The sequence below is a fragment of the Cetorhinus maximus genome, chromosome 29 (assembly GCF_964194155.1).
Source record: "Cetorhinus maximus chromosome 29, sCetMax3.hap1.1, whole genome shotgun sequence".
NCBI classification, from domain to species: Eukaryota; Metazoa; Chordata; class Chondrichthyes; order Lamniformes; family Cetorhinidae; genus Cetorhinus; species Cetorhinus maximus.
In genome coordinates this window covers 20,706,430-20,731,296 of record NC_135907.1, presented here as the reverse complement: position 1 = coordinate 20,731,296, position 24,867 = coordinate 20,706,430, and the positions used below count along the sequence as shown (strand labels likewise).

Here is a 24,867-nt window from a genome sequence, read left to right as displayed (position 1 = left end):
CCACCCCCACCCCCACCCCCACCCCCACCCCACCACCCCCCACCCCCACCCCCACCCCCCCACCCCCACCCCCCCCATCGGTGTAGAGTTTTGCCGGTGAGCGGGTGACTGGGGAGGAAAGCCGACCGAAGGCCCCCCCCACCCCCGGCGCTCCCTGAAAGTGGCCCCGACCATCTGCCGAAACCCTCACCGGTTTTGTTTGTTGCAGGATGATCCAGGAGGAGAAGGAGACGACAGAGCTGCGGGCGGAGGAGATCGAGAGCCGCGTGGGCAGCGGGACCCTGGAGGGGCCACAGTCGGGCCGGTACCGCTCGGCCCCCACCCTCCCCCACTCCGTCACCGCCTCGACCCTCGCCAGCCCCTCACCCCCGAACAGCGGGCACTCCACACCCAGGATGACGCCCCACAGCCCCGCCCGAGAGTCCGATCGGCTCAGCGTCGGGAACTCGGTAAGATTCTCACCACCCGCCTCAGGGACTCGGGCACGAGGATGGGAGCTTTTCAATTCGAGGCTTTGCCGGAGCGGGAGCCAGCGGAGGGCAGCAAGCAGGAGGATTTATTTACTTTGATTTATTTAATTTTAATTCGTTCCTGGGGTGTGGGCGTCGCTGGCCGGACCCAGCATTTATTGCCCATCCCTTGTTGCCCTTGAGAAGGTGGCGGTGAGCTGCCTTCTTGAACCGCTGCAGTCCATGTGGTGTAGGTACACCCCCAGTGCTGTTAGGGAGGGAGTTCCAGGATTTTGACCCAGCGACAGTGAAGGAACGATGATATATTCCCAAGTCAGGATGGTGAGTGGCTTGGAGGGGAACTTGCAGGTGGTGGTGTTCCCATGTGTCTGCTGCCCTTGTCCTTCTAGATGGTAGTGGTCGTGGGTTTGGAAGATGCTGTCTAAGGAGCCTCGGTGAATTCCTGCAGTGCATCTTGTAGATGGTACACACTGCTGTTACTGTGCGTCGGTGGTGGAGGGAGTGAATGTTTGTGGATGGGGTGCCAATCAAGCGGGGCTGCTTTGTCCTGGATGGTATTGAACTTCTTGAGTGTTGGAGCTGCACTCATCCAGGCAAGTGGGGAATATTCCATCACACTCCTGACTTGTAGATGGTGGACAGGCTTTGGGGAGTCAGGAGGTGAGTTACTCATTGCAGGATTCCTAGCCTCTAACCTGCTCTTGTAGCCACAGTATTTATATGGCTGGTCCAGTTCAGTTTCTGGTCAATGGTAAGTCCTAGGATGTTGATAGTGGGGGATTCAGTGATGGTAATGCCATTGAATGTCAGGGGGTGATGGTAGGATTCTCTCTTGTTGGAGATGGTCATTGCCTGACACTTGTGTGATACGAATGTTAGTGAATCAAATCCCTGATGCCAGCATATGCGATAGTCTACTCGTTTGCTGAGTTTAAGATGATTAGTCCACCCCATAGTCTGGAGAGCGGACACTCCTGGGTAATGTGCTGTGTTGCTTGTGTCTCTCCACAAGTGCATAAGGGGTTTTTACTGAGGCCCCAGCGATGGAGGTTGGATACACAGGGACCCTGGCCTGTCCTGAACCTGTTTGGTAAGGACCACTTTCACTATGGTGGTTCAAAGCCTGCGACAGCCAATGGATCAGATCTAAGCTCTGCAGTCCTGCCACATCCAGTCGTGAATGGTGGTGGGCGATTAAACAACTCACTGGAGGTGGAGGCTCCACAAATATCCCCATCTTCAATGTGGGGGAACCCAGCACATTAATGCAAAAGGTTAGGCTGAAGAATTTGCTACAATCTTCAGCCAGAAGTGCTGAGTGGATGATCCATCTCGGCCTCCTCCGGAGGTCCCCAGCATCATAAATGCCAGTCTTCAGCCAATTTTAGTTACTCCACGTGATATTAAGAAATGGCTGAAGGCACTGGATACAGCAAAGGTATGGACCCTGACAATATTCCAGCAATAATACTGAAGACTTGTACTCCAGAACTTGCTGCGCCCCTAGCCAAGCTGTACCAGTACAGCTACAACACTGGCATCTACCCGGCTATGTGGAAAATTGCCCAGGTATGTCCTGTACACAAAAAGCAGGACAAATCCAACCCGGCCAATTACCGCCCCATCAGTCTACTCTCGATCATCAGTAAGTTGATGGAAGGGGTCATCAACAGTGCTATCAAGCGGCACTTGCTTAGCAATATCCTGCTCACTGATGCCCAATTTAGGTTCCGCCAGGGTCACTCAGCTCCTGACCTCATTACAGCCTTGGTTCAAACATGGACAAAAGAGCTGAACTCCCGAGACAAGGTGAGAGTGACTGCCCTTGACATCAAGGCAGCATTTGACCGAGTGTGGCATCAAGGAGCCCTAGCAAAACTGGAGTCAATGGGAATCAGGGGGAAAATTCTCCGTTGGTTGGAGTCATACCTAGCACAAAGGAAGATGATGGTGGTTGTTGGGGGTCAATCATCTCAGCTCCAGGACATCACTGCAGGAGTTCCTCAGGGTAGTGCCCTCGGCCCAACATCTTCAGCTGCTTCCTCAATGACCTTCCTTCCATCATAAGGTCAGAAGTGGGGATGTTCGTTGATGATTGCACAATATTCAGCACCGTTCATGACTCCTCAGATACTGTAGCAGTCCATGTCCAAATGCAGCAAGACCTGGACAATATCCAGTCTTCGGCTGACAAGTGGCAAATAACATTCGTGCCACACGAGTGCCAGGCAATGACCATTTCCAACAAGAGAGAATCTAACCATTGCTTCTTGAAATTCAATAGCATTGCCATCACTAAATCCCCCACTATCAACATCCTGGGGATTACCATTGACCAGAAACTGAACTGGACCAGCCATATAAACACTGTGACTACAAGAGCAGGTCAGAGGCTAGGAATCCTGCGACTAGTAACTTGCCTCCTGGCTCCCCAAAGCCTGTCCATCATCTACAAGACACAAGTCAGGAGTGTGATGGAATATTCTCCACTTGCCTGGATGAGTGCAGCTCCAACAACACTCTAGAAGCTGAACACCGTCCAGGACAAAGCAGCCCGCTTGATTGACACCCCATCCACCACCATTCACTCCCTCCACCACCGACGCACAGTAGCAGCAGTGTGTGTACCATTCACAAGATGCACTGCAGGAATTCACCAAGGCTCCTTAGACAGCACCTTCCAAACCCATGACCACTACCACCTAGAAGGACAAGGGCAGCAGATACATGGGAACACCACCACCTGGAAGTTCCTCTCCAAATATATGGAAATATCTCGCTGTTCCTTCACTGTCGCTGGGTCAAAATCCTGGAACTCCCTCCCTAACTGCACTGTGGGTGTACCTACACCACATGGACTGCAGCGGTTCAAGAAGGCAGCTCACCACCACCTTCTCAAGGGCAATTAGGGATGGGCAATAAATGTTGGTCTAGCCAGCGACGCCCACATCCTGTAAATGAATAAAATAAATACCAGAGGGGAACAAAACTGCAGGGATATGGGGAAAGAGCTAAGTAGTGGAATGAACTGGTTTGCTTTACAAAAGAGCCAACGTAGACCTGATGGCTGAATGACTTTCTGCTGAGCTGAGCTGTTCTATGATTCTATGGTGTGCGCGCAGGAGCAAAAAAAGCTGTTCAATTTCCCGAACCTTTGCCTGTTACCGATATTCTGACCCAAGCTTCTCGTCTCCCAGAACTCGCTGACCCGGGACGATTCCCGCGAGGACAAGCCCACCATCCAGTGCGAAACCTCCCCTCCCCCCACCCCCCGGGCTGTCCGACTGGAAAGGGTCACCCAGGCTCTGCAGGCCAGCGCTCTGGATGACAACCGGGAAGTGCGCAGGTAAGTGAGAGGCCGGACAGGTTGGAAGAGAGGAGGCCCGAGGGGTGAGCAGATAGAGGTCTGTCAAATGATGAAGGGGTTTGTTAGGGTAAGTGGTTTCCGTCTTGTGGGGGCAACAAAAGCCTGTCTTTCACCTGTCCTCATTCCACTATGAACAGTCCCTCTCCACTGATTTCTGTTCTCCGCAGCCCTCACTACCTGTCTCATAGAGAGCCCAGTCCACCTTCTGATATTATCCATCCGTGTCACCTTGGGTCTCCCTCGTGCATGTTTTCCAGGTGTTTTACCTCGCGTTACCTCTTTCCCCAGACGCTCCCCTCCTGTTCACACCACGTGTCCAAAATATGTGAGGAGCTTCCCTGATATCACTGCCTCAAACAAGTTCCTCTTGACACCAGCTTTCCCGAGCACCAGGAACTCGGGGATATGAATATAAATCCAATCGGGAATCCAGGAGAAACTTCTTTACCCAGAGGGCGGGTGAGAATGTGGAACTCGCTACCACAGGGAATGGTTACGGTGAAAAGCATAGAGACGTTTAAGAGGCAAATGGATAAGTACATGAGGGAGAAAGGAACAGAAGGTTATGTTGGCTGGATGACATGAAGATGGGGTGGGAGAAGGCGCAAGTTGACCAGTTGGGCCCAATGGGTTGTTTCTGTGCTGTAAATAATATGCTGGAGTCCCCTTTCTTCACTGCCTCTCTACCACACATCATTTCCCTAGTGATGGGAGTGAGGAGGTTGTAGGAAAGGTTTAGCATCTTTATCCATCCTGGCGCATGGGCCTGTGTCACAGCGCGGGAAGTCTGTCGTGGTCTGTCCCTCAATTCGAGGATGAACGGCAACTCGGGGGGGGTCACCACTTTCTGCCTGGGTCTTCGTGGGACTGAACAGGCCGATTCTCGGCCCTCTGGTCTTTGGGACAGGACGCCCCCACGCGATAGCGGGATCCGGAGGGCAGGATTCGCTTCCCTTTCTCCCCTTCCCTGCTGGCGCTCTCCCTCATCGTTAAACCCTTGTGACACGAAAGCGTGGTGCAGCTTGATGGAGACACTATCGCCATTTTGAACGCTCGGTGGCGAGCTCCTCCCGCTCATTCATGTCAACCCGGTCGCGCTTCAAGGAGAACTTCGGCGTGCCTGGGAAGCATTGTCTCCGCCCTCCCCCTGGAACCCTGGCCATTTTGGAGTTGAGAGAACTGGAGCACGGGCCAGGCAAATGCAGGTCCCCGAATGCATTGGCCAGGGATTAGATGGCACTCACAGAACCTCGGTAAGACTCGAGACCCTGCAGGAGAGACGGGGGGTGGGGGGTGGGGAGAGAGAGAAAGCAAAAAAGCTGAACGTTTTAGAAGGAAAACAAAGATCGATCTCCCTCGACCACCAAGGAAGCAATAGTCACTGTTGTAATGTAGGAAACGTGGGCAGCCAATTTGCACACAGCAAGCTCCCACAAACAGCAATGCGATGATAACCCGATAGCCTGTTCTTTGCGATGTTGGTTGAGGGCTGTCAGGACACCGGGGGGGGGGCGGAGAAACCCCTTGCCCTTCTGCGAAACAGTGCCACGGGATCTTTTACATTCACCCAAGTAGGCAGATGGGGCCCCTGTTTAACATCTCGTCCTGAAGACGGCACCTCCGACAGTGCCGCACTCCCTCAGTACCGCACTGGAACGTCAGCCGGGATTTTTTTTTGTGCTGAAGCCATGGATGGGATTTGAACCCAAAAAGCCTTGTGGTTTAGAGGTGAGATTGCCACCCACTGAGACGCGCCCGATAGCCCGATTTTGTTTTATAAGTTATAACTCTACAGTGTAAAGATATAATTAATATTATCATCTCAGGAAGTAAAGTGGCCTGGTCTCTTTGGCTTTGGTCCTGCGGTTGGTGAGCTGAAGGCTGTGGGATGGTGGGAAGGTGGTGGGGAGGCATCGATGGGAGGCGCTGGGGGAAAGCGGCGCTATCAGAATGAAGGAATGTATCATATCTGTGCTGTGCTGCCAGTTTGTCAGGTTTCCAGGATGGTTTTGGTGGCAGCAGCAGCAGCAACAGCAGCCAGGACTCACTGCACAAAGTCCCCAAGAAGAAGAGCATCAAGTCGTCTATCGGCCGCCTGTTTGGCAAGAAGGAGAAAGGGCGTCTCGGGCTCGGAGTCCGGGAGCCATCCTCACAAGGTGGGTCTTCCACAGCCGCGCTTTCAGCTTTTCCCCTGTAAGATCGCGGAACCCGCGCGTGGCTGGCAAATCCACCGATTTACTGCCCGTCCCCCATTTGCCCCGGGGGAGGGGCACACACGAGCGTGCGCATTAGGAGCAGGAGTGGGCTGCTCGGCCCCTCTCGCCTGCCCTGCCAGCTTCAGGCCTCGTCCTAAAGGCCGCACCTCCGACAGTGCAGCCCTCCCTCAGCGCTGCACCGGAATGTCAGGTCACTGAGATCGTCGACAGTGCAGCCCTCCCTCAGCGCTGCACCGGAATGTCAGGTCACTGAGATCGTCGACAGTGCAGCCCTCCCTCAGCGCTGCACCGGAATGTCAGGTCACTGAGATCGTCGACAGTGCAGCCCTCCCTCAGCGCTGCACCGGAATGTCAGGTCACTGAGATCGTCGACAGTGCAGCCCTCCCTCAGCGCTGCACAGGAATGTCAGGTCACTGAGATCGCCGACAGTGCAGCCCTCCCTCAGCGCTGCACCGGAATGTCAGGTCACTGAGATCGCCGACAGTGCAGCCCTCCCTCAGCGCTGCACCGGAATGTCAGGTCACTGAGATCGCCGACAGTGCAGCCCTCCCTCAGCGCTGCACAGGAATGTCAGGTCACTGAGATCGTGGCTGATCCGGTTGTAACCTCAGCTCCACCTTTTTGGCAAACCACGCCCCCCCCCGATAACCTTTCACCTCCCTCGCTTATCAAGAATCCATTTGCCTCGACCTTAAAAAGATTCAAAGACGCTGCTTCTGGAAGAGAGTTCCAAAGACTCTCAACCCCCCACAGAGAGAATGCAAGTCGTTGTCAAGCAAAATTTGATGCCAAGCCACAGACAGAGATAATAGGGTCAGTTGACCAAAAGCTTGGTCAAGGAGGTAGGCTTGAAGAACCATCTTAAAGGAGGAGAGTGTGCGGGCGAGGAAGTTCCAGAGCTTAGGGCCCAGTCAGCGGAGGGCACACTCGCCATTGGTTGGGTGACAGAAGTCGGGAGGTGGACAACAGCCCAGGACGAGCGTAGAGATCTCGGGAGGAGGCTGCAGAGGGACGAGGTTTAAGGGTGGAGAATGTTACAGAGGTGGGGAGGCCATGGAGGGATAAGAACACAATTCGAAAACTAAGCAGAGAGGGAGAGAGGGTCAGGCCTATGGAAAGAGCGACGAGACAGCACTGACACGATGGAATGGAAAGCCTCCTGTGCTGTAGTCTCCTGAGGTTCTCTCACTCTGTGTGAGGGAGCTGGAGCTGTGTGCGTATTTGTGGCAGTGATATGTTTCCTCCAGCCCGTACCAGCCACCATTGGCTGAGTAGAGAGTGGGGCTGCGTACATGCACCGGAACCGTGCACACGAGCTAGATCCTCGCAGATTTGACAGTGCGTGTGTCTCTCTCTCTCTTTCTCTCTCTAAATATGCCCCAGACGGAGAAGGTTAATACACTAAGCTCTCTTTCATCTGCAGCCGGAACGCCAGACACAGAGACGTCCTCCCCAGACCCTCTGGGACTCTCGAAACTGGGAGGACCAGTGGACAAAGACAGGAGAAATAAGAAAAAGTAAGTTTCCGCGTTACTTTTAAAATTGGTAAACCTGATTCCTTAAAGGCCCTCGTATTCACTTCTACAACTGGGTACACAGAAGTCTGGTTTCTGGGCATTGTCACTGCAGGAGTACAGTAAACACTGTGTCTGGGCAATGTAACTCCAGGAGTACAGTAAACACTGTGTATGGGCAGTGTAACTACAGGAGTACAGTAAACACTGTCTCTGGGCAGTGTAACTCCAGGAGTACAGTAAACACTGTCTCTGGGCAGTGTAACTCCAGGAGTACAGTAAACACTGTGTCTGGGCAGTGTAACTCCAGGAGTACAGTAAACACTGTCTCTGGGCAGTGTAACTCCAGGAGTACAGTAAACACTGTGTCTGGGCAGTGTAACTCCAGGAGTACAGTAAACACTGTGTCTGGGCAGTGTAACTCCATGTGTACAGTAAACACTGTGTCTGGGCAGTGTAACTCCATGTGTACAGTACACACTGTGTCTGGGCAGTGTCACTCCAGGAGTACAGTAAACACTGTCTCTGGGCAGTGTAACTCCAGGAGTACAGTACACACTGTCTCTGGGCAGTGTAACTCCAGGTGTACAGTAAACACTGTCTCTGGGCAGTGTAACTCCAGGAGTACAGTAAACACTGTCTCTGGGCAGTGGAACTCCAGGAGTACAGTAAACACTGTGTCTGGGCAGTGTAACTCCAGGAGTGCAGTAAACACTGTCTGGGCAGTGTAACTCCAGGAGTACAGTAAACACTGTCTCTGGGCAGTGAAACTCCAGGAGTGCAGTAAACACTGTCTGGGCAGTGTAACTCCAGGAGTACAGTAAACACTGTCTGGGCAGTGTAACTCCAGGAGTACAGTAAACACTGTCCCTGGGCAGTGTAACTCCAGGAGTACAGTAAACACTGTCCCTGGGCAGTGTAACTCCAGGAGTACAGTAAACACTGTCTCTGGGCAGTGTAACTCCAGGAGTACAGTAAACACTGGGCAGTGTAACTCCAGGAGTACAGTAAACACTGTGTCTGGGCAGTGTAACTCCAGGAGTGCAGTAAACACTGGGCAGTGTAACTCCAGGAGTACAGTAAACACTGTGTCTGGGCAGTGTAACCCCAGGAGTACAGTAAACACTGGGCAGTGTAACTCCAGGAGTACAGTAAACACTGTGTCTGGGCAGTGTAACTCCAGGAGTGCAGTAAACACTGTGTCTGGGCAGTGTAACTCCAGGAGTACAGTAAAAACTGTCTGGGCAGTGTAACTCCAGGAGTACAGTAAACACTGTCTCTGGGCAGTGTAACTCCAGGAGTACAGTAAAAACTGTCTCTGGGCAGTGTAACTCCAGGAGTACAGTAAACACGGTCTCTGGGCAGTGTAACTCCAGGAGTACAGTAAACACTGTCTCTGGGCAGTGTAACTCCAGGAGTACAGTAAACACTGTGTCTGGGCAGTGTAACTCCAGGAGTACAGTAAACACTGTCTATGGGCAGTGTAACTCCAGGAGTACAGTAAACACTGTCCCTGGGCAGTGTAACTCCAGGAGTACAGTAAACACTCTGGGCAGTGTAACTCCAGGAGTACAGTAAACACTGTGTCTGGGCAGTGTAACCCCAGGAGTACAGTAAACACTGGGCAGTGTAACTCCAGGAGTACAGTAAACACTGTGTCTGGGCAGTGTAACTCCAGGAGTGCAGTAAACACTGTGTCTGGGCAGTGTAACTCCAGGAGTACAGTAAAAACTGTCTGGGCAGTGTAACTCCAGGAGTACAGTAAACACTGTCTCTGGGCAGTGTAACTCCAGGAGTACAGTAAAAACTGTCTCTGGGCAGTGTAACTCCAGGAGTACAGTAAACACGGTCTCTGGGCAGTGTAACTCCAGGAGTGCAGTAAACACTGTCTCTGGGCAGTGTAACTCCAGGAGTACAGTAAACACTGTCTCTGCGCAGTGTAACTCCAGGAGTACAGTAAACACTGTGTCTGGGCAGTGTAACTCCAGGAGTACAGTAAACACTGTGTATGGGCAGTGTAACTACAGGAGTACAGTAAACACTGTCTCTGGGCAGTGTAACTCCAGGAGTACAGTAAACACTGTCTCTGGGCAGTGTAACTCCAGGAGTACAGTAAACACTGTGTCTGGGCAGTGTAACTCCAGGAGTACAGTAAACACTGTCTCTGGGCAGTGTAACTCCAGGAGTACAGTAAACACTGTGTCTGGGCAGTGTAACTCCAGGAGTACAGTAAACACTGTGTCTGGGCAGTGTAACTCCATGTGTACAGTAAACACTGTGTCTGGGCAGTGTAACTCCATGTGTACAGTACACACTGTGTCTGGGCAGTGTCACTCCAGGAGTACAGTAAACACTGTCTCTGGGCAGTGTAACTCCAGGAGTACAGTACACACTGTCTCTGGGCAGTGTAACTCCAGGAGTACAGTAAACACTGTCTCTGGGCAGTGTAACTCCAGGAGTACAGTAAACACTGTCTCTGGGCAGTGGAACTCCAGGAGTACAGTAAACACTGTGTCTGGGCAGTGTAACTCCAGGAGTGCAGTAAACACTGTCTGGGCAGTGTAACTCCAGGAGTACAGTAAACACTGTCTCTGGGCAGTGAAACTCCAGGAGTGCAGTAAACACTGTCTGGGCAGTGTAACTCCAGGAGTACAGTAAACACTGTCTGGGCAGTGTAACTCCAGGAGTACAGTAAACACTGTCCCTGGGCAGTGTAACTCCAGGAGTACAGTAAACACTGTCCCTGGGCAGTGTAACTCCAGGAGTACAGTAAACACTGTCTCTGGGCAGTGTAACTCCAGGAGTACAGTAAACACTGGGCAGTGTAACTCCAGGAGTACAGTAAACACTGTGTCTGGGCAGTGTAACTCCAGGAGTGCAGTAAACACTGGGCAGTGTAACTCCAGGAGTACAGTAAACACTGTGTCTGGGCAGTGTAACCCCAGGAGTACAGTAAACACTGGGCAGTGTAACTCCAGGAGTACAGTAAACACTGTGTCTGGGCAGTGTAACTCCAGGAGTGCAGTAAACACTGTGTCTGGGCAGTGTAACTCCAGGAGTACAGTAAAAACTGTCTGGGCAGTGTAACTCCAGGAGTACAGTAAACACTGTCTCTGGGCAGTGTAACTCCAGGAGTACAGTAAAAACTGTCTCTGGGCAGTGTAACTCCAGGAGTACAGTAAACACGGTCTCTGGGCAGTGTAACTCCAGGAGTGCAGTAAACACTGTCTCTGGGCAGTGTAACTCCAGGAGTACAGTAAACACTGTCTCTGCGCAGTGTAACTCCAGGAGTACAGTAAACACTGTGTCTGGGCAGTGTAACTCCAGGAGTACAGTAAACACTGTCTATGGGCAGTGTAACTCCAGGAGTACAGTAAACACTGTCCCTGGGCAGTGTAACTCCAGGAGTACAGTAAACACTCTGGGCAGTGTAACTCCAGGAGTACAGTAAACACTGCGTCTGGGCAGTGTAACTCCAGGAGTACAGTAAACACTGTCTGGGCAGTGTAACTCCAGGAGTACAGTAAACACTGTCTGGGCAGTGTAACTCCAGGAGTACAGTAAACACTGTGTCTGGGCAGTGTAACTCCAGGAGTACAGTAAACACTGTCTGGGCAGTGTAACTCCAGGAGTACAGTAAACAATGTCTGGGCAGTGTAACTCCAGGAGTACAGTAAACACTGTGTCTGGGCAGTGTAACTCCAGGAGTACAGTAAACACTGTGTCTGGGCAGTGTAACTCCAGGAGTACAGTAAAGACTGGGCAGTGTAACTCCAGGAGTACAGTAAATACTGTCGCTGGGAAGTGTAACTCGAGGAGTACAGTAAACACTGTCTGGGCAGTGTAATTCCAGGAGTACAGTAAACACTGTCTGGGCAGTGTAACTCCAGGAGTACAGTAAACACTGTCTCTGGGCAGTGTAACTCCAGGAGTACAGTAAACACTGTCTCTGGGCAGTGTAACTCCAGGAGTACAGTAAACACTGTCTCTGGGCAGTGTAACTCCAGGAGTACAGTAAACACTGTCTCTGGGCAGTGTAACTCCAGGAGTACAGTAAACACTGTATCTGGGCAGTGTAACTCCAGGAGTACAGTAAACACTGTATCTGGGCAGTGTAACTCCAGGAGTACAGTAAACACTGTCTCTGGGCAGTGTAACTCCAGGAGTACAGTAAACACTGTATCTGGGCAGTGTAACTCCAGGAGTACAGTAAACACTGTCTCTGGGCAGCGTAACTCCAGGAGTACAGTAAACACTGTGTCTGGGCAGTGTAATTCCAGGAGTACAGTAAACACTGTCTCTGGGCAGTGTAACTCCAGGAGTACAGTAAACACTGTCTCTGGGCAGTGTAACTCCAGGAGTACAGTAAACACTGTCTCTTGGCAGTGTAACTCCAGGAGTACAGTAAACACTGTCTCTGGGCAGTGTAACTACAGGAGTACAGTAAACACTGTTTGGGCAGTGTAACTCCAGGAGTACAGTAAATACTGGGCAGTGTAACTCCAGGAGTACAGTAAACACTGTGTCTGGGCAGTGTAACTCCAGGAGTACAGTAAACACGGTGTCTGGGCAGTGTAACTCCAGGAGTACAGTAAACACTGTGAATGGGCAGTGTAACTCCAGGAGTACAGTAAACACTGTCTCTGGGCAGTGTAACTCCAGGAGTACAGTAAACACTGTCCCTGGGCAGTGTAACTCCATGAGTACAGTAAACACTGTCTCTGGGCACTGTAACTCCAGGAGTACAGTAAACACTGTCTCTGGGCAGTGTAACTCCAGGAGTACAGTAAACACTGTGTCTGGGCAGTGTAACTGCAGGAGTACAGTAAACACTGTCTCTGGGCAGTGTAACTCCAGAAGTGCAGTAAACACTGTGTCTGGGCAGTGTAACTCCAGGAGTACAGTAAACACTGGGCAGTGTAACTCCAGGAGTACAGTAAACACTGTTTCTGGGCAGTGTAACTCCAGGAGTACAGTAAACACTGTCTCTGGGCAGTGTTACTCCAGGAGTACAGTAAACACTGTGTATGGGCAGTGTAACTCCAGGTGTACAGTAAACACTGTCTCTGGGCAGTGTAACTCCAGGAGTACAGGAAACACTGTCTCTGGGCAGTGTAACTCCAGGAGTACAGTAAACACTGTCTCGCGGCAGTGTAACTCCAGGAGTACAGTAAACACTGTCTCTGGGCAGTTTAACTCCAGGAGTACAGTAAACACTGTGTCTGGCAGTGTAACTCCAGGAGTACAGTAAACACTGTCTCTGGGCAGTGTAACTCCAGGAGTACAGTAAACACTGTCCCTGGGCAGTGTAACTCCAGGAGTACAGTAAACACTGGGCAGTGTAACTCCAGGAGTACAGTAAACACTGTCTCTGGGCAGTGTAACTCCAGGAGTACAGTAAACACTGTCTCTGGGCAGTGTAACTCCAGGAGTACAGTAAACACTGGGGAGTGTAACTCCAGGAGTACAGTAAACACTGTCTGGGCAGTGTAACTCCAGGAGTACAGTAAACACTGTCTGGGCAGTGTAACTCCAGGAGTACAGTAAACACTGTCTCTGGGCAGTGTAACTCCAGGAGTACAGTAAACACTGTCTCTGTGCAGTGTAACTCCAGGAGTACAGTAAACACTGTCTCTGCGCAGTGTAACTCCAGGAGTACAGTAAACACTGTCTGGGCAGTGTAACTCCAGGAGTACAGTAAACACTGTGTCTGGGCAGTGTAACTCCAGGAGTACAGTAAACACTGCGTCTGGGCAGTGTAACTCCAGGAGTACAGTAAACACTGTGACTGGGCAGTGTAACTCCAGGAGTACAGTAAACACTGTTTCTGGGCAGTGTAACTCCAGGAGTACAGTAAACACTGTTTCTGGGCAGTGTAACTCCAGGAGTACAGTAAACACTGTCTGGGCAGTGTAACTCCAGGAGTAAACACTGTCTGGGCAGTGTAACTCCAGGACTACATTAAACACTGTCTGGGCAGTGTAAATCCAGGAGTACAGTAAACACTGTCTCTGGGCAGTGTAACTCCAGGAGTACAGTAAACACTGTCTCTGGGCAGTGTAACTCCAGGAGTACAGTAAACACTGTCTCTGGGCAGTGTAACTCCAGGAGTACAGTAAACACTGTCTCTGAGCAGTGTAACTCCAGGAGTACAGTAAACACTGTTCCTGGGCAGTGTAACTCCAGGAGTACAATAAACACTGTCTCTGGGCAGTGTAACTCCAGGAGTACAGTAAACACTGTCTCTGGGCAGTGTAACTCCAGGAGTACAGTAAACACTGTCTCTGGGCAGTGTAACTCCAGGAGTACAGTAAACACTGTGTATGGGCAGTGTAACTCCAGGAGTACAGTAAACACTGTCTGGGCAGTGTAACTCCAGGAGTACAGTAAACAGTGGGCAGTGTTACTCCAGGAGTACAGTAAACACTGTCTGGGCAGTGTATCTCCAGGAGTACAGTAAACACTGTCTCTGTGCAGTGTAACTCCAGGAGTACAGTAAACACTGTCTCTGGGCAGTGTAACTCCAGGAGTAAAGTAAACACTGTCTCTGGGCAGTGTAACTGCAGGAGTACAGTAAACACTGTCTCTGGGCAGTGAAACTCCAGGAGTACAGTAAACACTGTCCCTGGGCAGTGTAACTCCAGGAGTACAGTAAACACTGTTCCTGGGCAGTGTAACTCCAGGAGTACAGTAAACACTGTCTGGGCAGTGTAACTCCAGGAGTACAGTAAACACTGTGTCTGGGCAGTGTAACTCCAGGAGTACAGTATACACTGTCTGGGCAGTGTAACTCCAGGAGTACAGTAAACGCTGTCTGGGCAGTGTAACTCCAGGAGTACCGTAAACACTGTCTCTGGGCAGTGTAACTCCAGGAGTGCAGTAAACACTGTGTCTGGGCAGTGTAACTCCAGGAGTACAGTAAACACTGTCTCTGGGCAGTGTAACTCCAGGAGTACAGTAAACACTGTGTCTGGGCAGTGTAACTCCAGGAGTACAGTAAACACTGTGTCTGGGCAGTGTAACTCCAGGAGTACAGTAAACACTGTCTCTGGGCAGTGTAACTACAGGAGTACAGTAAACACTGTCTGGGCAGTGTAACTCCAGGAGTACAGTAAACACTGTCTCTGGGCAGTGTAACTCCAGGAGTACAGTAAACACTGTCTCTGGGCAGTGTAACTCCAGGAGTACAGTAAACACTGTCTCCGGGCAGTGTAAAACCAGGAGTACAGTAAACACTGTCTCTGGGCAGTGTAACTCCAGGAGTACAGTAAACACTGTCTCTGGGCAGTGTCACTCCAGGAGTACAGTAAACACTGTGTATGGGCAGTGTAACTCCAGGAGTACAGTAAACACTGTGTATGGGCAGTGTAACTCCAGGAGTACAGTAAACAATGTCTGGGCAGAGTAACTCCAGGAGTACAGTAAACACTGTCTGGGCAGTGTAACTCCAGGAGTACAGTAAACACTGTGTCTGGGCAGTGTAACTCCAGGAGTACAGTAAACACTGTCTCTGGGCAGTGTAACTCCAGGAGTACAGTAAACACTGTCTCTGGGCAGTGTAACTCCAGGAGTACAGTAAACACTGTGTATGGGCAGTGTAACTCCAGGAGTACAGTAAACAATGTCTGGGCAGAGTAACTCCAGGAGTACAGTAAACACTGTCTGGGCAGTGTAACTCCAGGAGTACAGTAAACACTGTGTCTGGGCAGTGTAACTCCAGGAGTACAGTAAACACTGTCTCTGGGCAGTGTAACTCCAGGAGTACAGTAAACACTGTCTCTGGGCAGTGTAACTCCAGGAGTACAGTTAACACTGGGGAGTGTAACTGCAGGAGTACAGTAAACACTGTCTGGGCAGTGTAACTCCAGGAGTACAGTAAACACTGTCTGGGAAGTGTAACTCCAGGAGTACAGTAAACACTGTCTCTGGGCAGTGTAACTCCAGGAGTACAGTAAACACTGTCCCTGGGCAGTGTAACTCCAGGAGTACAGTAAACACTGTCCCTGGGCAGTGTAACTCCAGGAGTACAGTAAACACTGTCCCTGGGCAGTGTAACTCCTGGAGTACAGTAAACACCGGGCAGTGTAACTCCAGGAGTACAGTAAACACTGTTCTGGGCAGTGTAACTCCAGGAGTGCAGTAAACACTGGGCAGTGTAACTCCAGGAGTACAGTAAACACTGTGTCTGGGCAGTGTAAACCCAGGAGTACAGTAAACACTGGGCAGTGTAACTCCAGGAGTACAGAAAACACTGTGTCTGGGCAGTGAAATTCCAGGAGTGCAGTAAACACTGTGTCTTGGCAGTGTAGCGCCAGGAGTACAGTAAACACTGTCTGGGCAGTATAACTCCAGGAGTACAGTAAACACTGACTCTGGGCAGTGTAACTCCAGGAGTACAGTAAAAACTGTCTCTGGGCAGTGTTACTCCAGGAGTACAGTAAACACTGTCTCTGGGCAGTGTAACTCCAGGAGTGCAGTAAACACTGTATGGGCAGTGTAACTCCAGGAGTACAGTAAACACTGTCTCTGGGCAGTGTAACTCCAGGAGTGCAGGAAAACACTGTCTGGGCAGTGTAACTCCAGGAGTACAGTAAACACTGTCTCTGGACAGTGTAACTCCAGGAGTACAGTAAACACTGTGTCTGGGCAGTGTAACTCCAGGAGTACAGTAAACACTGTCTCTGGGCAGTGTAACTCCAGGAGTACAGTAAACACTGTTCCTGGGCAGTGTAACTGCAGGAGTTCAGTAAACACTGTGTCTGGGCAGTGTAACTCCAGAAGTACAGTAAACACTGTCTCTGGGCAGTGTAACTCCAGGAGTACAGTAAACACTGTCTCTGGGCAGTGAAACTCCAAGAGTACAGTAAACACTGTCCCTTGGCAGTGTAACTCCAGGAGTACAGTAAACACTGTCGCTGGGCAGTGTAACTCCAGGAGTACAGTAAACACTGTCTGGGCAGTGTATCTCCAGGAGTACAGTAAACACTGTCTGGGCAGTGTAACTCCAGGAGTACAGTAAACACTGTCCCTGGGCAGTGTAACTCCAGGAGTACAGTAAACACTGTCTCTGGGCAGTGTAACTCCAGGAGTACAGTAAACACTGTCTGGGCAGTGTCACTCCAGGAGTACAGTAAACACTGTCTGGGCAGTGTAACTCCAGGAGTACAGTAAACACTGTCTCTGGGCAGTGTAACTCCAGGAGTACAGTAAACACTGTTGCTGGGCAGTGTAACTCCAGGAGTACATTAAACACTGTCTGGGCAGTGTAACTCCAGGAGTACAGTAAACACTGTCTGGGCAGTGTAACTCCAGGAGTACAGTAAATACTGTCTGGGCAGTGTAACTCCAGGAGTACAGTAAACACTGTGTCTGGGCAGTGTAACTCCAGGAGTACAGTAAACGCTGTCTCTGGGCAGTGTAACTCCAGGAGTACAGTAAACACTGTCTGGGCAGTGTAACTCCAGGAGTACAGTAAACAGTAGGCAGTGTAACTCCAGGAGTACAGTAAACAGTAGGCAGTGTAACTCCAGGAGTACAGTAAACACTGTCTGGGCAGTGTATCTCCAGGAGTACAGTAAACACTGTGTCTGTGCAGTGTAACTCCAGGAGTACAGTAAACACTGTCTCTGGGCAGTGTAACTCCAGGAGTACAGTAAACACTGTCTCTGGGCAGTGTAACTCCAGGAGTACAGTAAACACTGTCTCTGGGCAGTGTAACTCCAGGAGTACAGTAAACACTGTTCCTGGGCAGTGTAACTCCAGGTGTACAATAAACACTGTTCCTGGGCAGTGTAACTCCAGGAGTACAGTAAACACTGTCTGGGCAGTGTAACTCCAGGAGTACAGTAAACACTGTCTGGGCAGTGTAACTCCAGGAGTACAGTAAACACTGTCTGGGCAGTGTAACTCCAGGAGTACAGTAAACACTGTCTGGGCAGTGTAACTCCAGGAGTACAGTAAACACTGTCTCTGGGCAGTGTAACTCCAGGAGTGCAGTAAACACTGTGTCTGGGCAGTGTAACTCCAGGAGTACAGTAAACACTGTGTCTGGGCAGTGTAACTCCAGGAGTACAGTAAACACTATGTCTGGGCAGTGTAACTCCAGGAGTACAGTAAACACTGTCTCTGGGCAGTGTAACTCCAGGAGTACAGTAAACACTGTCTCTGGGCAGTGTAACTCCAGGAGTACAGTAAACACTGTCTCTGGGCAGTGTAAAACCAGGAGTACAGTAAACACTGTCTCTGGGCAGTGTAACTCCAGGAGTACAGTAAACACTGTCTCTGGGCAGTGTAACTCCAGGAGTACAGTAAACACTGTGTATGGGCAGTGTAACTCCAGTAGTACAGTAAACACTGTGAATGGGCAGTGTAACTCCAGGAGTACAGTAGAAAATGTCTGGGCAGAGTAACTCCAGGAGTACAGTAAACACTGTCTCTGGGCAGTGTAACTCCAGGAGTGCAGTAAACACTGTCTGGGCAGTGTAACTCCAGGAGTACAGTAAACACTGTCTCTGGGCAGTGTAAAACCAGGAGTACAGTAAACACTGTGTCTGGGCAGTGTAACTCCAGGAGTACAGTAAACCCTGCCTCTGGGCAGTGTAACTCCAGGAGTACAGTAAACACTGTCTCTGGGCAGTGTTACTCCAGCAGTACAGTAAACACTGGGGAGTGTAACTGCAGGAGTACAGTAAACACTGTCTGGGCAGTGTAACTCCAGGAGTGCAGTAAACTCTGTGTCTGGGCAGTGTAACTCCAGGAGTACAGTAAACACTGTCTCTGGGCAGTGTAACTCCAGGAGTACAGTAAACACTGTCCCTGGGCAGTGTAACTCCAGGAGTACAGTAAACACTGTCCCTGGGCAGTGTAACTCCAGGAGTACAGTAAACACTGTCTCTGGGCAGTGTAACTCCTGGAGTACAGTAAACACTGGGCAGTGTAACTCCAGGAGTACAGTAAACACTGTGTCTGGGCAGTGTAACTCCAGGAGTGCAGTAAACAGTGGGCAGTGTAACTCCAGGAGTACAGTAAACACTGTGTCTGGGCAGTGTAAACCCAGGAGTACAGTAAACACTGGGCAGTGTAACTCCAGGAGTACAGAAAACACTGTGTCTGGGCAGTGTAACTCCAGGAGTGCAGTAAACACTGTGTCTTGGCAGTGTAGCTCCAGGAGTACAGTAAACACTGTCTGGGCAGTGTAACTCCAGGAGTACAGTAAAAACTCTCTCTGGGCAGTGTAACTCCAGGAGTACAGTAAACACTGTCTCTGGGCAGTGTAACTTCAGGAGTGCAATAAACACTGTCTCTGGGCAGTGTAACTCCAGGAGTACAGTAAACACTGTCTATGGGCAGTGTAACTCCAGGAGTACAGTAAACACTGTCCCTGGGCAGTGTAACTCCAGGAGTACAGTAAACACTCTGGGCAGTGTAACTCCAGGAGTACAGTAAATAGTGTCGCTGGGAAGTGTAACTCCAGGAGTACAGTAAACACTGTCTGGGCAGTGTAATTCCAGGTGTACAGTAAACACTGTCTGGGCAGTGTAACTCCAGGAGTACAGTAAACACTGTCTCTGGGCAGTGTAACTCCAGGAGTACAGTAAACACTGTCTCTGGGCAGTGTAACTCCAGGAATACAGTAAACACTGTCTCTGGGCAGTGTAACTCCAGGAGTACAGTAAACACTGTCTCTGGGCAGTGTAACTCCAGGAGTACAGTAAACACTGTATCTGGGCAGTGTAACTCCAGGAGTACAGTAAACACTTTATCTGGGCAGTGTAACTCCAGGAGTACAGTAAACACTGTCTCTGGGCAGTGTAACTCCAGGAGTACAGTAAACACTGTATCTGGGCAGTGTAACTCCAGGAGTACAGTAAACACTGTCTCTGGGCAGCGTAACTCCAGGAGTACAGTAAACACTGTGTCTGGGCAGTGTAATTCCAGGAGTACAGTAAACACTGTCTCTGGGCAGTGTAACTCCAGGAGTACAGTAAACACTGTCTCTGGGCAGTGTAACTCCAGGAGTACAGTAAACACTTTCTCTTGGCAGTGTAACTCCAGGAGTACAGTAAACACTGTCTCTGGGCAGTGTAACTACAGGAGTACAGTAAACACTGTTTGGGCAGTGTAACTCCAGGAGTACAGTAAATACTGGGCAGTGTAACTCCAGGAGTACAGTAAACACCGTCTCAGGGCAGTGTAACTCCAGGAGTACAGTAAACACGGTGTCTGGGCAGTGTAACTCCAGGAGTACAGTAAACACTGTCTCTGGGCAGTGTAACTCCAGGAGTACAGTAAACACTGTCTCTGGGCAGTGTAACTCCAGGAGTACAGTAAACACTGTCTCTGGGCAGTGTAACTCCAGGAGTACAGTAAACACTGTCCCTTGGCAGTGTAACTCCATGAGTACAGTAAACACTGTCTCTGGGCACTGTAACTCCAGGAGTACAGTAAACACTGTCTCTGGGCAGTGTAACTCCAGGAGTACAGTAAACACTGTGTCTGGGCAGTGTAACTGCAGGAGTACAGTAAACACTGTCTCTGGGCAGTGTAACTCCAGAAGTGCAGTAAACACTGTGTCTGGGCAGTGTAACTCCAGGAGTACAGTAAACACTGGGCAGTGTAACTCCATGAGTACAGTAAACACTGTTTCTGGGCAGTGTAACTCCTGGAGTACAGTAAACACTGTCTCTGGGCAGTGTTACTCCAGGAGTACAGTAAACACTGTGTATGGGCAGTGTAACTCCAGGTGTACAGTAAACACTGTCTCTGGGCAGTGTAACTCCAGGAGTACAGGAAACACTGTCTCTGGGCAGTGTAACTCCAGGAGTACAGTAAACACTGTCTCGGGGCAGTGTAACTCCAGGAGTACAGTAAACACTGTCTCTGGGCAGTGTAACTCCAGGAGTACTGTTAACACTGTGTCTGGCAGTGTAACTCCAGGAGTACAGTAAACACTGTCTCTGGGCAGTGTAACTCCAGGAGTACAGTAAACACTGTCCCTGGGCAGTGTAACTCCAGGAGTACAGTAAACACTGGGCAGTGTAACTCCAGGAGTACAGTAAACACTGTCTCTGGGCAGTGTAACTCCAGGAGTACAGTAAACACTGTCTCTGGGCAGTGTAACTCCAGGAGTACAGTAAACACTGGGGAGTGTAACTCCAGGAGTACAGTAAACACTGTCTGGGCAGTGTAACTCCAGGAGTACAGTAAACACTGTCTGGGCAGTGTAACTCCAGGAGTACAGTAAACACTGTCTCTGGGCAGTGTAACTCCAGGAGTACAGTAAACACTGTCTCTGTGCAGTGTAACTCCAGGAGTACAGTAAACACTGTCTCTGCGCAGTGTAACTCCAGGAGTACAGTAAACACTGTCTGGGCAGTGTAACTCCAGGAGTACAGTAAACACTGTGTCTGGGCAGTGTAACTCCAGGAGTACAGTAAACACTGCGTCTGGGCAGTGTAACTCCAGGAGTACAGTAAACACTGTGACTGGGCAGTGTAACTCCAGGAGTACAGTAAACACTGTTTCTGGGCAGTGTAACTCCAGGAGTACAGTAAACACTGTTTCTGGGCAGTGTAACTCCAGGAGTACAGTAAACACTGTCTGGGCAGTGTAACTCCAGCAGTAAACACTGTCTGGGCAGTGTAACTCCAGGACTACATTAAACACTGTCTGGGCAGTGTAAATCCAGGAGTACAGTAAACACTGTCTCTGGGCAGTGTAACTCCAGGAGTACAGTAAACACTGTCTCTGAGCAGTGTAACTCCAGGAGTACAGTAAACACTGTCTCTGGGCAGTGTAACTCCAGGAGTACAATAAACACTGTCTCTGGGCAGTGTAACTCCAGGAGTACAGTAAACACTGTGTCTGGGCAGTGTAACTCCAGGAGTACAGTAAACACTGTCTCTGGGCAGTGTAACTCCAGGAGTACAGTAAACACTGTGTATGGGCAGTGTAACTCCAGGAGTACAGTAAACACTGTCTGGGCAGTGTAACTCCAGGAGTACAGTAAACAGTGGGCAGTGTTACTCCAGGAGTACAGTAAACACTGTCTGGGCAGTGTATCTCCAGGAGTACAGTAAACACTGTCTCTGTGCAGTGTAACTCCAGGAGTACAGTAAACACTGTCTCTGGGCAGTGTAACTCCAGGAGTAAAGTAAACACTGTCTCTGGGCAGTGTAACTGCAGGAGTACAGTAAACACTGTCTCTGGGCAGTGAAACTCCAGGAGTACAGTAAACACTGTTCCTGGGCAGTGTAACTCCAGGAGAACAGTAAACACTGTTCCTGGGCAGCGTAACTCCAGGAGTACAGTAAACACTGTCTGGGCAGTGTAACTCCCGGAGTACAGTAAACACTGTCTGGGCAGTGTAACTCCAGGAGTACAGTAAACACTGTCTGGGCAGTGTAACTCCAGGAGTACAGTAAACACTGTCTGGGCAATGTAACTCCAGGAGTACAGTAAACACTGTCTGGGCAGTGTAACTCCAGGAGTACCGTAAACACTGTCTCTGGGCAGTGTAACTCCAGGAGTGCAGTAAACACTGTGTCTGGGCAGTGTAACTCCAGGAGTACAGTAAACACTGTCTCTGGGCAGTGTAACTCCAGGAGTACAGTAAACACTGTGTCTGGGCAGTGTAACTCCAGGAGTACAGTATACACTGTGTCTGGGCAGTGTAACTCCAGGAGTACAGTAAACACTGTCTCTGGGCAGTGTAACTACAGGAGTACAGTAAACACTGTCTGGGCAGTGTAACTCCAGGAGTACAGTAAACACTGTCTCTGGGCAGTGTAACTCCAGGAGTACAGTAAACACTGTCTCTGGGCAGTGTAACTCCAGGAGTACAGTAAACACTGTCTCCGGGCAGTGTAAAACCAGGAGTACAGTAAACACTGTGTCTGGGCAGTGTAACTCCAGGAGTACAGTAAACACTGTCTCTGGGCAGTGTCACTCCAGGAGTACAGTAAACACTGTGTATGGGCAGTGTAACTCCAGGAGTACAGTAAACACTGTGTATGGGCAGTGTAACTCCAGGAGTACAGTAAACAATGTCTGGGCAGAGTTACTCCAGGAGTACAGTAAACACTGTCTGGGCAGTGTAACTCCAGGAGTACAGTAAACACTGTGTCTGGGCAGTGTAACTCCAGGAGTACAGTAAACACTGTCTCTGGGCAGTGTAACTCCAGGAGTACAGTAAACACTGTCTCTGGGCAGTGTAACTCCAGGAGTACAGTAAACACTGTGTATGGGCAGTGTAACTCCAGGAGTACAGTAAACAATGTCTGGGCAGAGTAACTCCAGGAGTACAGTAAACACTGTCTGGGCAGTGTAACTCCAGGAGTACAGTAAACACTGTGTCTGGGCAGTGTAACTCCAGGAGTACAGTAAACACTGTCTCTGGGCAGTGTAACTCCAGGAGTACAGTAAACACTGTCTCTGGGCAGTGTAACTCCAGGAGTACAGTAAACACTGTCTCCGGGCAGTGTAAAACCAGGAGTACAGTAAATACTGTCTCTGGGCAGTGTAACTCCAGGAGTACAGTAAACACTGTCTCTGGGCAGTGTCACTCCACGAGTACAGTAAACACTGTGTATGGGCAGTGTAACTCCAGGAGTACAGTAAACACTGTGTATGGGCAGTGTAACTCCAGGAGTACAGTAAACAATGTCTGGGCAGAGTAACTCCAGGAGTACAGTAAACACTGTCTGGGCAGTGTAACTCCAGGAGTACAGTAAACACTGTGTCTGGGCAGTGTAACTCCAGGAGTACAGTAAACACGGTCTCTGGGCAGTGTAACTCCAGGAGTACAGTAAACACTGTCTCTGGGCAGTGTAACTCCAGGAGTACAGTAAACACTGTGTATGGGCAGTGTAACTCCAGGAGTACAGTAAACAATGTCTGGGCAGAGTAACTCCAGGAGTACAGTAAACACTGTCTGGGCAGTGTAACTCCAGGAGTACAGTAAACACTGTGTCTGGGCAGTGTAACTCCAGGAGTACAGTAAACACTGTCTCTGGGCAGTGTAACTCCAGGAGTACAGTAAACACTGTCTCTGGGCAGTGTAACTCCAGGAGTACAGTAAACACTGTCTCCGGGCAGTGTAAAACCAGGAGTACAGTAAATACTGTCTCTGGGCAGTGTAACTCCAGGAGTACAGTAAACACTGTCTCTGGGCAGTGTCACTCCACGAGTACAGTAAACACTGTGTATGGGCAGTGTAACTCCAGGAGTACAGTAAACACTGTGTATGGGCAGTGTAACTCCAGGAGTACAGTAAACAATGTCTGGGCAGTGTAACTCCAGGAGTACAGTAAACACTGTCTGGGCAGTGTAACTCCAGGAGTACAGTAAACACTGTGTATGGGCAGTGTAACTCCAGGAGTACAGTAAACAATGTCTGGGCAGAGTAACTCCAGGAGTACAGTAAACACTGTCTGGGCAGTGTAACTCCAGGAGTACAGTAAACACTGTGTCTGGGCAGTGTAACTCCAGGAGTACAGTAAACACTGTCTCTGGGCAGTGTAACACCAGGAGTACAGTAAACACTGTCTCTGGGCAGTGTAACTCCAGGAGTACAGTAAACACTGGGGAGTGTAACTGCAGGAGTACAGTAAACACTGTCTGGGCAGTGTAACTCCAGGAGTACAGTAAACACTGTCTGGGAAGTGTATCTCCAGGAGTACAGTAAACACTGTCTCTGGGCAGTGTAACTCCAGGAGTACAGTAAACACTGTCCCTGGGCAGTGTAACTCCAGGAGTACAGTAAACACTGTCCCTGGGCAGTGTAACTCCAGGAGTACAGTAAACACTGTCCCTGGGCAGTGTAACTCCTGGAGTACAGTAAACACCGGGCAGTGTAACTCCAGGAGTACAGTAAACACTGTCTCTGGGCAGTGTAACTCCAGGAGTGCAGTAAACAGTGGGCAGTGTAACTCCAGGAGTACAGTAAACACTGTGTCTGGGCAGTGTAAACCCAGGAGTACAGTAAACACTGGGCAGTGTAACTCCAGGAGTACAGAAAACACTGTGTCTGGGCAGTGAAATTCCAGGAGTGCAGTAAACACTGTGTCTTGGCAGTGTAGCGCCAGGAGTACAGTAAACACTGTCTGGGCAGTATAACTCCAGGAGTACAGTAAACACTGACTCTGGGCAGTGTAACTCCAGGAGTACAGTAAAAACTGTCACTGGGCAGTGTTACTCCAGGAGTACAGTAAACACTGTCTCTGGGCAGTGTAACTCCAGGAGTGCAGTAAACACTGTATGGGCAGTGTAACTCCAGGAGTACAGTAAACACTGTCTCTGG

At 50.1% G+C, this 24,867-nt stretch overlaps 1 protein-coding gene across 6 annotated transcripts in view; it reads left to right on the top strand.

The window, feature by feature from the left end:
• The window catches only part of LOC144669379 (liprin-alpha-3-like), a 206,040-nt gene that overhangs the window by 113,645 nt on the left and 67,528 nt on the right, over positions 1 to 24,867 (top strand). For all 6 annotated transcript variants that reach the window (XM_078531767.1, XM_078531768.1, XM_078531765.1 and 3 more), the window contains 4 exons: positions 209 to 449; positions 3,668 to 3,816; positions 5,824 to 5,993; positions 7,478 to 7,571. In XM_078531767.1, the coding sequence (XP_078387893.1) occupies positions 209 to 449; positions 3,668 to 3,816; positions 5,824 to 5,993; positions 7,478 to 7,571 (654 nt within the window). The remainder of the gene's footprint in view (positions 1 to 208; positions 450 to 3,667; positions 3,817 to 5,823; positions 5,994 to 7,477; positions 7,572 to 24,867) is intronic.